Source organism: Eptesicus fuscus, chromosome 22, assembly GCF_027574615.1.
Source record: "Eptesicus fuscus isolate TK198812 chromosome 22, DD_ASM_mEF_20220401, whole genome shotgun sequence".
Lineage (NCBI taxonomy): Eukaryota > Metazoa > Chordata > Mammalia > Chiroptera > Vespertilionidae > Eptesicus > Eptesicus fuscus.
In genome coordinates, this window is record NC_072494.1 from 27,861,008 (window position 1) to 27,875,161 (window position 14,154).

Below are 14,154 nucleotides of genomic sequence, written 5' to 3' on the forward strand. Positions count from 1 at the left end.
AGTTTTTATTTATTTTAAATATATTTTATTGATTTTTACAGGGAGGAAGGGAGAGGGATAGAGAGCTAGAAACGTCGATGAGAGAGAAACATCAACCAGCTGCCTCCTGCACACCCCCTATTGGGGATGTGCCCGAAACCAAGGTACATGCCCTTGACCGGAATCGAACCTGGGACCCTTCAGTCCGCAGGCCAATGCTCTATCCACTGAGCCAAACCGGTTTTGGCGAGGGAGAGTTTTTAAATTCATGACTTTCCATAAGCATCAAGAACAGTGAAAATCCAATGAAAAGGATATTTTTCTCTAAATTTAAGGTGCTATTTTAAAGTACTTCTTTTCTGCCCCAGGTGATTTGGCTCAGTGGTGAGGGCATCCCAAATTCGATTCTGGTCAAAGGCACTTGCCCAGGTTGTGGGGCTAGGTCCCCAGTAGGGGGCATTCAGGAGGCAGCTGATCAATGATTCTCTCTCATCATTGATGTTTCTATCTCTCGCTCCGTCTCCCTTCCTCTCTGAAATCAATAAACATATATTTTTTTAAAAGTACTTTTTTTTAAATAATAGAAATTACTGAGGTTTTGAAAATACATTAGCTTATTTAGTCCTCACGGCAATCCAGAGAAAGATAATAGCATTAACTTTATTTTATAGGCTATAAAATGAGATGCAGAGATAAGGAACAGGTGAGATATACATGCAGTGGGTTTGGAAGCCCACGATTTCAGGGATAGTGGATAGCCTGGTCCCTGTTTGTTTGTTTGTTTGTTTGTTGTCACTTATGATCTCCATTGTACCATTAGCGGAGTATCGCTGCATACTTCAGCCCTCAAAGAATTCTAATAGCAATCTTATGAGATATGTGTTACAACCATCCTTATGTTATGTTTGAGGGTATTGAGTGTGGGAACATTCAGAAATGTGCCCAAGGGCCCATAGCTCGCACTTTAACTCAGACAATCTGGCCCCAGCGCCTGTTTCTGACTTGTCCCACTCCCCCGTAAGCTGATATAAATAGAAATAAGCTCTGTTCGATGCACGTCTCCATGTTGATTTATATTCTCCAGTTTAGATGTAATATTATGTGTGTCTGCTTACTCACTGCCTTAGTCAGCCTCGATGCAGAAAGAAACTGAAAATCTCGGTGGCCGACAACAAATACGTCTTTCTTGGTCACGTTCTGTGTCTGCAGCTGCAGATCAGCTGCTGTGGCTCTGTCCCAAGCGTCTTCTCATTCTGGTGGGGAAGTCTAATCCTCTCCTTAGGAAGTGAGCCTAACGTGTGAAAACAATCGCACAATCCTCTCCGCTCCTGGTACCTCCGTACCGCCCACGCTTGGCCACTGCACATGTAATGATAACATGGCCAGAAGCTCAACTTCCTCTCATAAACAGAAACAACACCCCCCCCCCCCAAAAAAAAAAAATACAGACAAACAACTACCAAAAAAATCAAGCAGAGTAACTTAAATATTTTTGTATATATAAAAGTTATGACCATTTGTGGTGTGGAAATGACATAGGTAAAATATTTTTGCATACATGACATTTATTAATTATTATTAGTTGTGTGTAGATGATATAGGTAAAAATTCAGTAACATGTTCATTGACTCCTGGGGGTTAAAAAAACATTCACAGGGCTTATAAATGCCCAGAATCCATACTATTTTTTTTCTCTTGTAGCAATTACATCTATATAATTTCATTCAGTTCAGTTCATTAATAAAATTTCCAATGCCTCCTATGGAGCTAGCCTTGAACCAAGAATTGACATAACAGGGCTGAGTTTGTCACAGAGTACTTTTAAGGTGTTTGAGATTGATGAGCTTCCGGAGAGGAGGGTCATGGTTTGTCTTAACGAGAAGCACAGTGCCAGCACATGGTACACACCTCGTGAATATTGAATGATGGCCAGACCAACTGAACAAATGAAGACCGAAAATTCCCAAATGCATCTTCCCCTCTCTTCCGTAGGAACTTCTGCTTGCAGAAAAGTGGGCTAAAATGAACAAGCTCCCCTTTCCCAAGATCGACCCTAATGTGTTTGATCGAGAAGGACTAAAGGAGTGCTATGTCTTTAAACCCAAGAACTATGACATGGACAAGGATTGCCCAACTGTCATCCACTTCGTTCTGGCCAACATCAACTTCAGAAAGTACAAGGCTCCAGGTACGTGGGGAATAGGTTGTATTCTGCAAAGGAGAAACCTGGTAAAGGAGCAAGCCTGATATTAAGCTGGTCCACACTGGCACTTGCTGTACCGGGCTAGTACAACGTTGAATGCTTCCCTTCCCTTGATGAATAGCTGCTATCCTGAGACCCTCAAGTGCTCCCCATCTTTCTCACTCCATGATCCCCTGGGTTCTTCACAATCCAGAAACTGAAGGGTTAATAACTGGCTCAGCTAGCTCAGCAAGAAACTCTGGGGCTTTACTCCAAAAAACCCTGATTATGTTTGCTCTGATTGGTTGGGGCCCTTATCAAAAGGGTTTGTTAAATATTTTGAGTATCACCATTTAAGGGAGCCCTGATTTCAGAACAAATCATGCAGAGGTTCTGGGAATTTGAGCTGACCACAAGATGGATGTAATTGAGCAGCACAACATGGCTGGTAATTTCATGTAGCCAGGTTATATTTCATAGAAAAAGAATCAAGTTCAAAGCAAGTCATCCTGTTGTACCACATCCAGAGGAGACCATAAACTCTTTAGTATCCTGGAAAATATTGATTAACCAAGGGAGATCTGGAGATTGACAGGCAGGATCCTGAAGGTCTAAACGTCAGACTATTTTAGGACCAGAATATGTAGTTGTAAAAGGAAAGACACACAAAAATAGTCATGGGGGACTAAACAGGGGACAATGGAGAGGAAAGTGATCTTTTTCTAGATGGGAGAGGAAGACAGAGCAAGGATGGAGAGGGATGGGCATTTTTATGACCCACACTTAGTTCTTGAGCAGTGAGTGGAGTACTTGAAACCTAGAGAATTTTCTGTCGCTAATTTTCAAGGCTGATGAGGGCATGAAGACAATTAGATAATGTTCGGTTTTGGGTTCCCCCAAAAGCTGATTCCGAGCAAAGGGTTCAAGTGCATATAGTTCATTTGGGTGAACGAGGGAACTTTGATAAGGAACTGACAGCAAAAGCTGTGTTAGAGAGTTGGCTACGAGGAAGAGACTTTATCCTGGTGGAAAACGCTAGGAAATGGAATAGAACTTAGGCTGCAGAATCATCCTTCCCCTTACAAAGGAAGAGGCAAAAGGGAACTCAGGTGTTTAAGCCTAAGTCCTTATAAGTACTGCGCGCTAACCGATTGCGCCACTGGAGACTGTCAGACCTCAGAGGGAAGGTAGGGGAGGGTGGGGACCAGGGAGATAGATCAACCAAAGGACTTGTGTGCTGGCATATGAGCCTAACCAGTGATCATGGACAACAGGGGGATGGGGGCATGCGTGTGGGGGGTTTTGGGATGGGAATGGGGGGAGGGGTTGATGACAAATATGTGATACCTTAATCAATAACGTAATTAAAAATAAATAAATAAATAAATAAATAAAAATAAAGCCTAAGTCCTTAGAGTGTTTGGTTGACGGCTGCCTGCCAGGAGTGGTTTATCAGTGTTTCCAGCCTTGTGCTAATGAGCTAATCAGACTTCCACCTTTGCAGGGGCGGGTAGGAGGCCCTTAGGCACAGAGGTGCAAACCCTGGCAATTGGAAGTTGCCCGTCAAAACACAGAAGTCCTCACCCAGGCAATATGATGGGGACACAATGATGTATATACAGATTACATGACCTCAATGGGGGCTCCCCATGTTACCTTTATGACTCTTTGTATGTTTTATTCCTGGGTTTTGGAGATATTTTGTAGTTTTCCAAATATCCCACTTGAGACTCTTTTGATATTTAGGTGTTCCAAGAGAAACTAAGGAAGAGAAAGAAATAGCTGATTTTGATATTTTTGATGACCCTGAATCACCATTTTCAACCTTCAACTTTCAATATCCAAATCAAGCATTTAAGAGGCTGCATGATCTGATGTACTTTAATACCCTGAACAACATCGATGTAAGTATCTCCTCCGATCATTGACAATGTCAAATATTTTGTATCACATGACCATAGCAGTACTTCTTTTTAATTAATTAAAAATAAAAACAAGGCTTATGAAAGACACCACCTAAATTTTACCATTTTATTTTTCATGAATTATTTAATTAATGTCCAGAAGAACCCTATAAAATTCACAAATAAGAAAATCAATGCCTCCACATGGGCAGAGCCTACATTTTATACTATTATTTTATTGGTGGGTTGATTAATACTCAGTTTCTTTCCCAAATATCTAATGTATTTCTCATATGACAAAATAAATTAGAAGTAGGAAGAAAAGCTATAAAAATAAATGTAAAAGTAGGAAAGTGATCATAACCAGAAGAGCGGTTAATGAGTACACATATGCTTTTAAGTGTCTTTATTTTTCTGGATCTTGGGAATCTCACCAAAAGTAGCAGTTTTCGCATTTTTTAGCCCTTGAGATATCAAGTATGCTTTGATTTGGGAACTTTAGAAACAAATTATTCTCTTTAGTATCATTCTGGTTATTGGTATATCTGCTAAGATGCTGTGCCCACGTGAAATTCTTTAGTCACTAACTCACCATTAAGGAACACTGTTGTGTAATTGGAATCGTGCTGGGACTCTTGTTCCAAATCATAGTGTCTGCAAAGTTATAATCAGTTGTGAAAGCCAAAGTTCATTAGCCCGATTGGATTTTGTACATTAGAAAATAAGAAACCAGAGAGAAAAAAGAAGGAAATTAAATGGAGAGGGAAAAGCGTCATATATAATTTGCCAGTCTTTTTGGAGATTGTGTGAATGGCTCAAAAGAACACACTGTGTGTGGATGACTGTTCTTTGTATCTGAGATTTAATTGGGTTTTGTGAGCTAATAGACTTCTGGCACATCTAGTTTGCTTGTTTGTTTAGTTTGGCCTGAGACTAGTAATGATCAATTAATTACAGTTATACTGTAATCTGTTTACTAATCAATACCTTTAACTTTTGTAAATGTAGGAAATTTTCCCCACTAAATTTCAGTTCCTGCAACTTAAAAAATATATATATTTTTATTGATTTCAAAGAGGAAGGGAGAGAGAGATAGAAACATCAATGATGAGAGAGTATCATTGATCAACCAGCTGCCTCCTGCATGCCCCACACTGGATATCAAGCCCAAAACCTGGGTATGTGCCCTGATTGGGAATTGAACTGTGACCTCTTGGTTCAGAGGTTGACACTCAATCACTGAGCCATGCCAGCTGCACCTTTTAAAATGCTTTCTTGTTAGCCCTCCATTATGAATAATATGTGATAATTAATGCAGAGCATGCTTAACAAATTTTATAGCATATGTCAGTTTCTAAAAGTATTTATTCTTTTTTTTATCTCACAAGCAGTGGACATTTGAAATCCCGATGCTACATTATTTCTGGAGAAAATCAGTACTTTATGATTTATAAAGAGCAAACATTTTCATATAGAGTTGTTTTATAAAACCCCTGCAGTTAAAAGAAACTAAGATATCATATCAGAGTAAAACTATTTTTCGAGTATGAAACCAATAAACTAAAAAGTAAATATTCCTTGGGATGAAATGTATTATACTTGATAAGTTACCCTCAAATGAAAAAAAATAGATTGTAAGAATATATAAATTCCTTACTGGACTTGAGAAAATAAAAGATACACACACACATGGGAGGGGCACAAAAGTAGGTTTAAAGAAGATAAATAATACGATAATAAATAAATAATAATAATAGAATAAACTGTGTTTCTTGTACTCACAACTATAAACCTATTTTTGCCTACCCTTGTATATACATCTGTGTGTATACATGTGTGTGAGTATATATGTTCATATATATATGTAGCTTAAACATCTGTATTTCATTGTTTTCAGTTCTGGTTTATATAAAACCTGCTAAACTATTTGCTGTAAAAAATGATGTAGTTCTATTTCTATATTTTACAAACATTCTTCAAAGTGGTTTGTTTGACAGAGATGAAAAAGTTAAAGCCTGAACAAAAATTGACTGAGTTCCCAGGTAGCTGTCCTGCCTTACAGCTTATCAAATGTTGATTCTTCACAAACCATTTAACTAAGTAGGTTTTCATTGTTTCCAAGAACTGGTCACGGGCTTTATATCACGTTTAGATCTCAGACAGGCTACTTGGGTGACTTTGAATAAGGTACTTAAACTTTTTGGGCCGCAGTTGACTCATCTCTAAAACAGGTGTAGCAGCATCTATCATAACGGCAGTGGTGACCCTTTAACCAAGTGATGTATGAACAGTGCCTGACAAACAGAAGCTGCTCATTAAATGGGAACCTTACCTGTGTGTGTCTGTATTCTACCATGATGGATATACATCAAGATCTTTGCGAAGCCCAGAATTAAGAATATAAACTGGCCCAGCCAGCCTGGCTCAGGTGGTTGAGCTTTGATCTAAGAACCAGGAGGTCATGGGTGTGTTTTTTTTTTGTGTGTGTGTGTGTGTGTTTAAATATTTTTTTATTAACTTCAGAGAGAAAGGGAGAGGGTGAGCGAGATAGAAACATCAATGATGAGAGAATCATTGATCAGCTGCCTCTTACACGCCCCCTACTGGGGATTGAGCCCACAACCCAGGCATGTGCCCTTGACCAGAATCGAACCCTGACCTCCTGGTTCATAGGTCAACGCTCAACCACTGAGCCATGCCGGCCTGGCCAGGAGATCATGGTTTGATTCCCAGTCAGGGTACATGCCTAGGTTGCAGGCTCGATCCCCAGTGTGGGACGTAAAGGAGACAGCAATCAATGATTCTCTCATTATTGATGTTTCTATCTCTCTGTCCCTCTCCCTTCCTCTCTGAAATCAATAAAACTATATTTTTTAAAAAAAGAGAATATAGACAGGTCTGTATAAGTAATAGCAGCTGGGGCAGTAAATAAATATTGTTTGAATGAATGAATATAGGCTTCCTCTTAAATTATATGACCACTGAAACTTGTGTTCAAGTAATTCCTGGTTGCGGGTCTGTGTGTGCATGCACCTGAGTGCACCTCACACCCAGGTAAGACTTCCAGTTTTCACTGACATTTTATCTCTCCCTTGATAACTCTTCCTTGTACCTACTTTTTACTGAGAAAACATATTTTATCAGAACCAAAGCTTCTTGATTAGTGATGATCAAGAGCAACGAAACTGTTGCGGTAGGATGCTGGAGACTCCATCAGGCTCAGCCATTAGCTAAATCACGCATTCCCACACCATTTGAATAGAGCAGGTTACTAATCCACATCAGCAACACACACATGTGCTGGCTGTGGACTGTCAGAGCTGCTTGAAACTGGACACTGCATATAAACTCTTCTCATGCAAAGACTCTCGACTGCCAGCTCCTTATGAAGACACTTTTCAAGTTTGAGGCCAAGGCACATTTTCATCTTCAATTCACATGCAGGCATAAATTTGCACTCTGCAGAGGCTACCCTGTCTCTGACAGCGGTACGCTTCTGTGGCTGCGTTTTCCTCGGAGATCCTGGCTGGCCCACGTTGGGGAAGTTGGATTCCCGAATTCCAGTTCCTCTTCGGAAAGCCTCTGCTCTGCCTGTGCTCACTCCGTGACAGCAGCCTGGGTCCGTCCCTGGCGTCAGGTTTCTGGCTTACTCAACCTTCCCAGATTCCTTTCCCCTGACTGTCGCCCGAGTGCTTTCACCCTGGCAGTATTTCATGCAACCTAACATACGGTGACTTATCGTGGGAGACGTGTGGTATGAGGGAAATGCGGAGACTGGAGTCAGACCAAACTGGGTGTTCAGATGCTTGCTGGCTGCCTCTTGGCTGCGTGATCTTGGGCATGTAGGCTAACCTTTCCAAATTTCACCTTCCCCGTTTGTCCGGGGAACAATGCTCCCTGTCTTACAGATTAGGGTGAGGATTAACTAAAACAATATCATTTAAGGGCATCTAAGAGACACTCAATAAACTGAAGCAGCTAATGGGATAATGACAGTAATTGTTATCATTGTTCATAGTACCTTCTGCTCTTAAACTATAGATGTAAACCCATGGAAAACAATGTCTTGCCTTCTTTACCTTGTATCCTCCAGAGATATTGAGCACAATGCCTGGCACCTAAAATACGCAGTAACGTTTTTGTGAATGATTTTTTAAATGTGTGTGTGTGTGTGTATAATGTATATATATATATGTATTATATACACACACACACACACACACACACACATGCATACATATACAGAAACTGGTGAAAAATTTAATGTGTTAGGTGGAGGGGATAGCAAGGGCCAGGATACAGCCTGGAGAATCTGCACAGAGTGTGTGCCTGGCCAGGGAGTGCGGCCCCCGGCTCCGCTCATGCACTAACTTTCATCTGGAGGGAATATGACCTCTGGGATCTCTAGGACCTCGTTGATTCAGCCATCACAAGAAAATGTACTGCTATGCACTCCCCTTCATTCAGTGTATCAATTCGATAGGCACACTCTATGAGCCTGTTGTGTGTGAGTCTATTCAGCATATGTCAATGATGATAATAATGAGCTTTTAAATTTTGTTTTCAAACAATTCTATAAGGTGTTAAACATTAGATGCTAATTAAAATGAGGAAAAGCACATATCCAGAAGTATTGGTACTTCTTAATTTGATATTTCATCATCATGATGAGTGTCTAGGTACAAGTTAAACTTTTTAATCTTTTCAAAAATAATTTAGAAGCTTTTAAGTATCATGGCCTAACATATTAGGCCCAAATCCATCTACCTTTAATGTTTCCTGTAATCTCTTTCCATCATATTTCTTCATTAATTCAACACATTTATTATCTACTGTGACAGGCACTGTTTTAGGAAAGAGGGATATCTATCACAGCACACAATACAAAACAACAACAACAAACACACAAGGAAGTTTTGAGTGCTTCATATATTCCAGATGTTTCCTATATATGCCATGACCTTCCATCTTCAGCCTTTTTATAAGTTATCCTTCTACTGAGAATGCCCAGTCTTTCCACTCTACTGATAAAATCTTATCTGTCCTTCAATTCAACCCAAGGCTCACTGTCCCCTTATCCTGTTTAATTCAACCTTTAATGATAACCTTCCGTGAACTCATTAATTTTACAAATATTTATTGTTTCCCTTCCATGTTCTAAATGTGGGCGTCAGAAATGATGAGACAGAAAAGGTCGCTGCTTCCACAGCCCCGGTATTCACCGGGAAGGCAGACATTAGCCAGGAAATTCTCAGTAATTTAGACCAGTATACCTTCTTGTATTTTTCTATATTTGTAATTTTTATTTCTTTCTCCAAATAAATACTGTAACTTCCTCTTTGGACTCATTTTTAATTTTTCTGTTGGAATTTAACATTTGCTTGTGGATTATTTCCAAACTCGCTGTCCTAAATCTGTTCTTTTGGGGGAGAAGATCACATTTTACATGTTTTCTTTTCTGGTTCTCTGCCCTTATTGCCAAAGATTTAAATGTTCTGAAACAACAGTCAGGAGGCCAGTGAATGGCACAAGTGAGAAATGGCACGTGTCATACATAGAGGCAGGAAGTGGGGATATGAGGGTTAATGCTAGGGTAACTGGCAGAGAGGATTTGGAATCTCAATGGATTTCAGGGGTCAATGAAAGAGGAAATTAGATATAAACACTACTTAAGAATGTTTCTAGTTATGAAAAACCAGGAAGATTCAAAAATGACATATTGCTTTTTGGGGGGCATCAAGTTGTACCATGTATCATGCTGGAAGTTTTCAATTTAGCAACGGATATAGTACTGGGTTTAGCCTCTTTGGTTTATATCACACGGAATTATAAATCATAGCATATTGGTGTTTTTTGCAGTAATCTGAAAAAAATCTGGTTAATGGTTTCATAGTATTAATGTGCCACCTAGTGGTTCAACTTGCACATTCTCATTGCATATGATTTGGGTCTTTCAGAATTGTGTAAATATTAATTTTAATTTATAAAAAATGTCCCGTTTCCTAGAAACACCTGCCAAGGTCCAATTATGGAAAATACACTAACTATTGATATTGATACTGCTGACTTTTTGTGCTCATGAATTCATTCTAAAGGAATCAACAGTCTTTATCAGTATAAATCTCCCCTTTGGTCTTTTATAGGTTAAAACTTTTCAGGTGTTTGGAAAGGAAATAGCTGGTTTTTATTTTACTTGGTACTTTTCTGTAATAAGAGTTGATGTGTCTTGTGCTGCTGTGTTGAAGGAGAAACCAACTGAAAACTTGGTGATTTGATCTCCAGAAAGGAAGGGAGATATTTTTTCCTTTTTAAAAAATTTTTAAATTGCAGTGGAAATAGTATTTTCGGTGTCTATGTGGCTTCTACTTTATATCCTTAGTTCTAGGAGTTCTCTTCAGCTAGTCTTCAGATGGTTCTCCAGGTTGATTGTTCCATAAATTAGTTGTAATTCTGATGTGGTCCTGGGAGAAGGCGTGTACAATGTTTACCTACTCCGCCATCTTGACCAGAAGCACAGGCGGGAGATTATTAAAAGAAGTTGAAACAAGGGCTGGGTAACTCATTTGATTAGAATGTCGTCCCAATATGCCAAGGTTGTGGAGTTCAATCCCTGGGGTCCCCAGTCAGAGCACATATAAGGATCAATCAATGGCCCAGCCCAGCCGGTGTGGCTCAGTGACTGAGCATCGACTTATGAACCAGGTGGTCCTGGTTTAACTCCCAGTCAAGGCACATGCCTAGGTTGTGGGCTCGATCCCCATTAGGGGGCGTGTAGGAGGCAGCTGATCAATGACTCTCTCATTAATGTTTCTATCTCTCCCTTTCCCTTCCCCTCTGAAATGAATAAAGATATATTTTAAAAAAGAGAATCAACCAATGAATGTATACGTAAGTGAAACAACAAATGGATGTTTCTCTCTTTCTACCTCTCTCTCCCTCTTTCTCCTTTTCTCTCTCTCTCTCTGAAATCATTTTTTTTTTAAAGTGTTAACAGAAGACATGGTAGGACACATTTGATCTCGGAATTGATCCTACTATTGGCTATACCTAGTGATTTTGCTTCTAGTAAACATTATAGCTTCACATCTATAGTTCAGCTTGAAAATAACAACAAATAGACACTAGTTATGGAACGTTGCCTATGTGCCAGGCACTGTGCAAAGTACTTTTTATAAATGATCATCAATCCCTACAAAAGCCAAGATTCGTATGATTATTCCCATTTTAAAGAAGAGGAAACAGACTCAAGAATTGCAGCTAATTCCCCTTGATCTCACGTAGCCAAAAAATGTTGCTCCTAGAGGCCGATGGCCAGGTCTCCTTCCCAGGCCGGAAGCCTCTTCTGTTGCAATAGAATAAATTGTGTTTCCCTTACTCATGGGTAAATGGGGTCAGCAAACATCTTCTGTAAAAGACTCAGTAACATTTGAGCCCATTTTTCCCAGAAGACAGTTATCCAGACAGGGTGGGCAGTAGCTTTACAGCTGTTCATATGGAAACAATACAATAATTAATAAATAATAATACAAGCATAAACTCTATTTCACATACTCACAACTGTACACCTACCTTTGCCCACCCCTACATATATAAACTTAAAAATCATAAAGCAAATAACGGTGCCACATTCCTGGGATAAGCTCCTTTCCACAGTACAACTGCTTCTTGTTTCATGTTGCTGTTGGAGAACAGAGGAGCCTGCCCATCGGGCCTGACATGAAGTCGCAGAATATTACTTTCATGTCACCACCACCCAGGCCACACATCTCTCTTCTCCAGGCATTGAACCTGGCTTTCCCAGAGAGATCGGCTGTGGGAATGGGAAAGCCCCTCTGTGCGCACCTCTCCAAGGCCAAGTGGGCCACACCAGCTCTGGGCGGGAGGGAGCCACGGGACCCTAAACTGCTCAGACTTGCCACATATTCCTCCCCATGGTGGAGGGTTTAAAAATGTGTGGATAATACCTCAATGTTGCTTAGAGATCCTGGGGTAGAGATTAAAGGGGATTGTAGGCTATCCCTGTGACTTGTCTCTGTGTCCTGAGACTTCTGTCTCAGGGGTCATTAAGATGAAATCCTGTAGTCCCATCCTGGGGAATGGGCCTTCCTGATGGTGACAGGGTTCTGAAAAGGCAGCAGAGCCAAGACTGCAATCCACACCTCTCTCCCAAAGCCCATTCCCATTGCTCTGCAGCAACTTCTTCAGCCAAATCCCAAATTTTCCAGAAGTTTCTAACTAGGTGAACTTCATACCAGAGAAGCATGTGATAATCGTAATAGCAGTTCTGAGAGGTTGCAGTCACCATTCATTTGAGTATAGGTAGAGAATATTCTGAATAAAACATAGCCATCGTCAGTAAAAACTCGAGGCCCAGCATTTTCTAGATAAAGGACATCCATGTTTTATAACTGTATCTATTTAGTTGAGGAAGCAGGGAAATTCGCCAGCAATGCCTTTTCTCTTCATTAGGCTTAGGGGAAGTCTGTTACTTCCCGGTGGCTCTTCATTTCCATTTGTCCACTAACTGTAAAGAACCTAAATTCTAGAGTTAGTAATTGCTGTTTCTTCCCTCTTATCGCCTTCCCAATGGAGGACAGAATGAAGATAAATTTATCAGCACAAAATCTGGAACATTCCCAGGATAGTTTTTTCTCTCGTAGGAGAGGGAAGAATGTTTGAATATGAGTGTAACAAGAGTGTAACAGTGAGATGTTGCATTTAAATATGTACATACACGACTCAGAGATTTCTTTCTCTATTTCAAAAATAATTCTATAGTAAGAAGATGCATTGGGTTTTTGTTTTGAGCAATCAAATGTTTAAATGAGTTCAGAGCAGCACTAATGATACCTCTTTTGCCTCTGTTTGCAGGTGATCAAGAGTGCCATCCTTGAAAGCATTGAATACAGAAGACAGAATCCATCTCGTTGCTCTGTTTCCCTCAGTAACGTTGAGGCAAGAAGATTCTTCAACAAGGAGTTTCTAAGCAAACCCCCAGCATAGTGAGTGTGGGTACTGGAAAGGGCCAGCAATTTCTGTTGCTGAGGCAGTTTGAAATTCCATGACAACTGGATCAATAGCACAGCACAGACATTAGTACTAATTATAAGAGGCTGATTGATACTCAAATTTGCAGTTATTTATATAAAGCTTCATGAGAATAATACCCTTATAAGTTTGTTAGGTTAACACATGATGTTGATTATGTAAAAATATACTCAGCTACATTTTCTATCAGTATGAATTTCCTGATGCAAATGTAGGGACATAGACTATATTTTCAGACATTCCTCGCCAACTATGTTATGTGTCCTATTTTTATAATGTGGTTTCTGTTTAGAATATTTAACATGTCGATCTCAATACGTAAGACTTTGCATTGTGTATGAATGTTATTCACTGACTGGATTCATGCCACAAGACAACACTATTTTTTATTTATAGCTGCACTTATACATTTATGAAATAAATACATTTGTTTGCAAATTCGCATGAGGAAACTGAGTGTTATTACTTTTAATGAGATATTGCACTGTTGCTATGAAAGAGCTCATATTCATGGCTTTCAAACCTAAAAGTTGTTCATCCTAAATTCAAATGTGAAACCTATCATTTTAAATCCCAGTTATTTTTCTTGCGTATAAATTGTTGAGCAAATGGTATATATTTATTCAGCAAGTAGAAAAAATGTAACCACTTCTAGTTAAACCTTTTACTTTGCTGATATTATCCTGGACTGTGTGTCCTACAGGAAGCACCAGAGGAAAATCCAGGAGAGTGGCAAAGGCTGGATATGCAAGACTTGTCCTAGGGACAGCCTGTATTGCAAGAATAAGGGCTTCCTCCTCCTTCTTCCTTTGACTTCTCTTTCTTTAAGCTGGCTATTCGTTTGTTTTGTTTTTCTTTCACCTTTCATTCACATTTCCACCCATGAGGAAAGACTAAAAACAAAAATAAAGAAGGAGGGAACACTTGACAGCTCAACTCTTTCATTGGTTGATTTATGCTCAGGACAAATGAGTGCTTACAGCTGTTCATCAGGCACATTGCAGGATCTGGGGATACAGCAGCGGACAAAGCTGACCCAAG

The 14,154-nt window shown here is 39.8% G+C and overlaps 1 protein-coding gene across 1 annotated transcript in view; it reads left to right on the forward strand.

Annotated features, from left to right (window-relative positions):
- The window catches only part of PLA2G4A (phospholipase A2 group IVA), a 140,551-nt gene extending 126,997 nt beyond the window's left edge, over positions 1 to 13,554 (forward strand). The window contains exons 16-18 of the mRNA XM_028152192.2: positions 1,972 to 2,167; positions 3,908 to 4,065; positions 12,937 to 13,554. Of these exons, the coding sequence (XP_028007993.1) occupies positions 1,972 to 2,167; positions 3,908 to 4,065; positions 12,937 to 13,068 (486 nt within the window). The 3' untranslated portion in view covers positions 13,069 to 13,554. The remainder of the gene's footprint in view (positions 1 to 1,971; positions 2,168 to 3,907; positions 4,066 to 12,936) is intronic.
- The last annotated feature ends 600 nt before the right edge of the window (positions 13,555 to 14,154 follow it).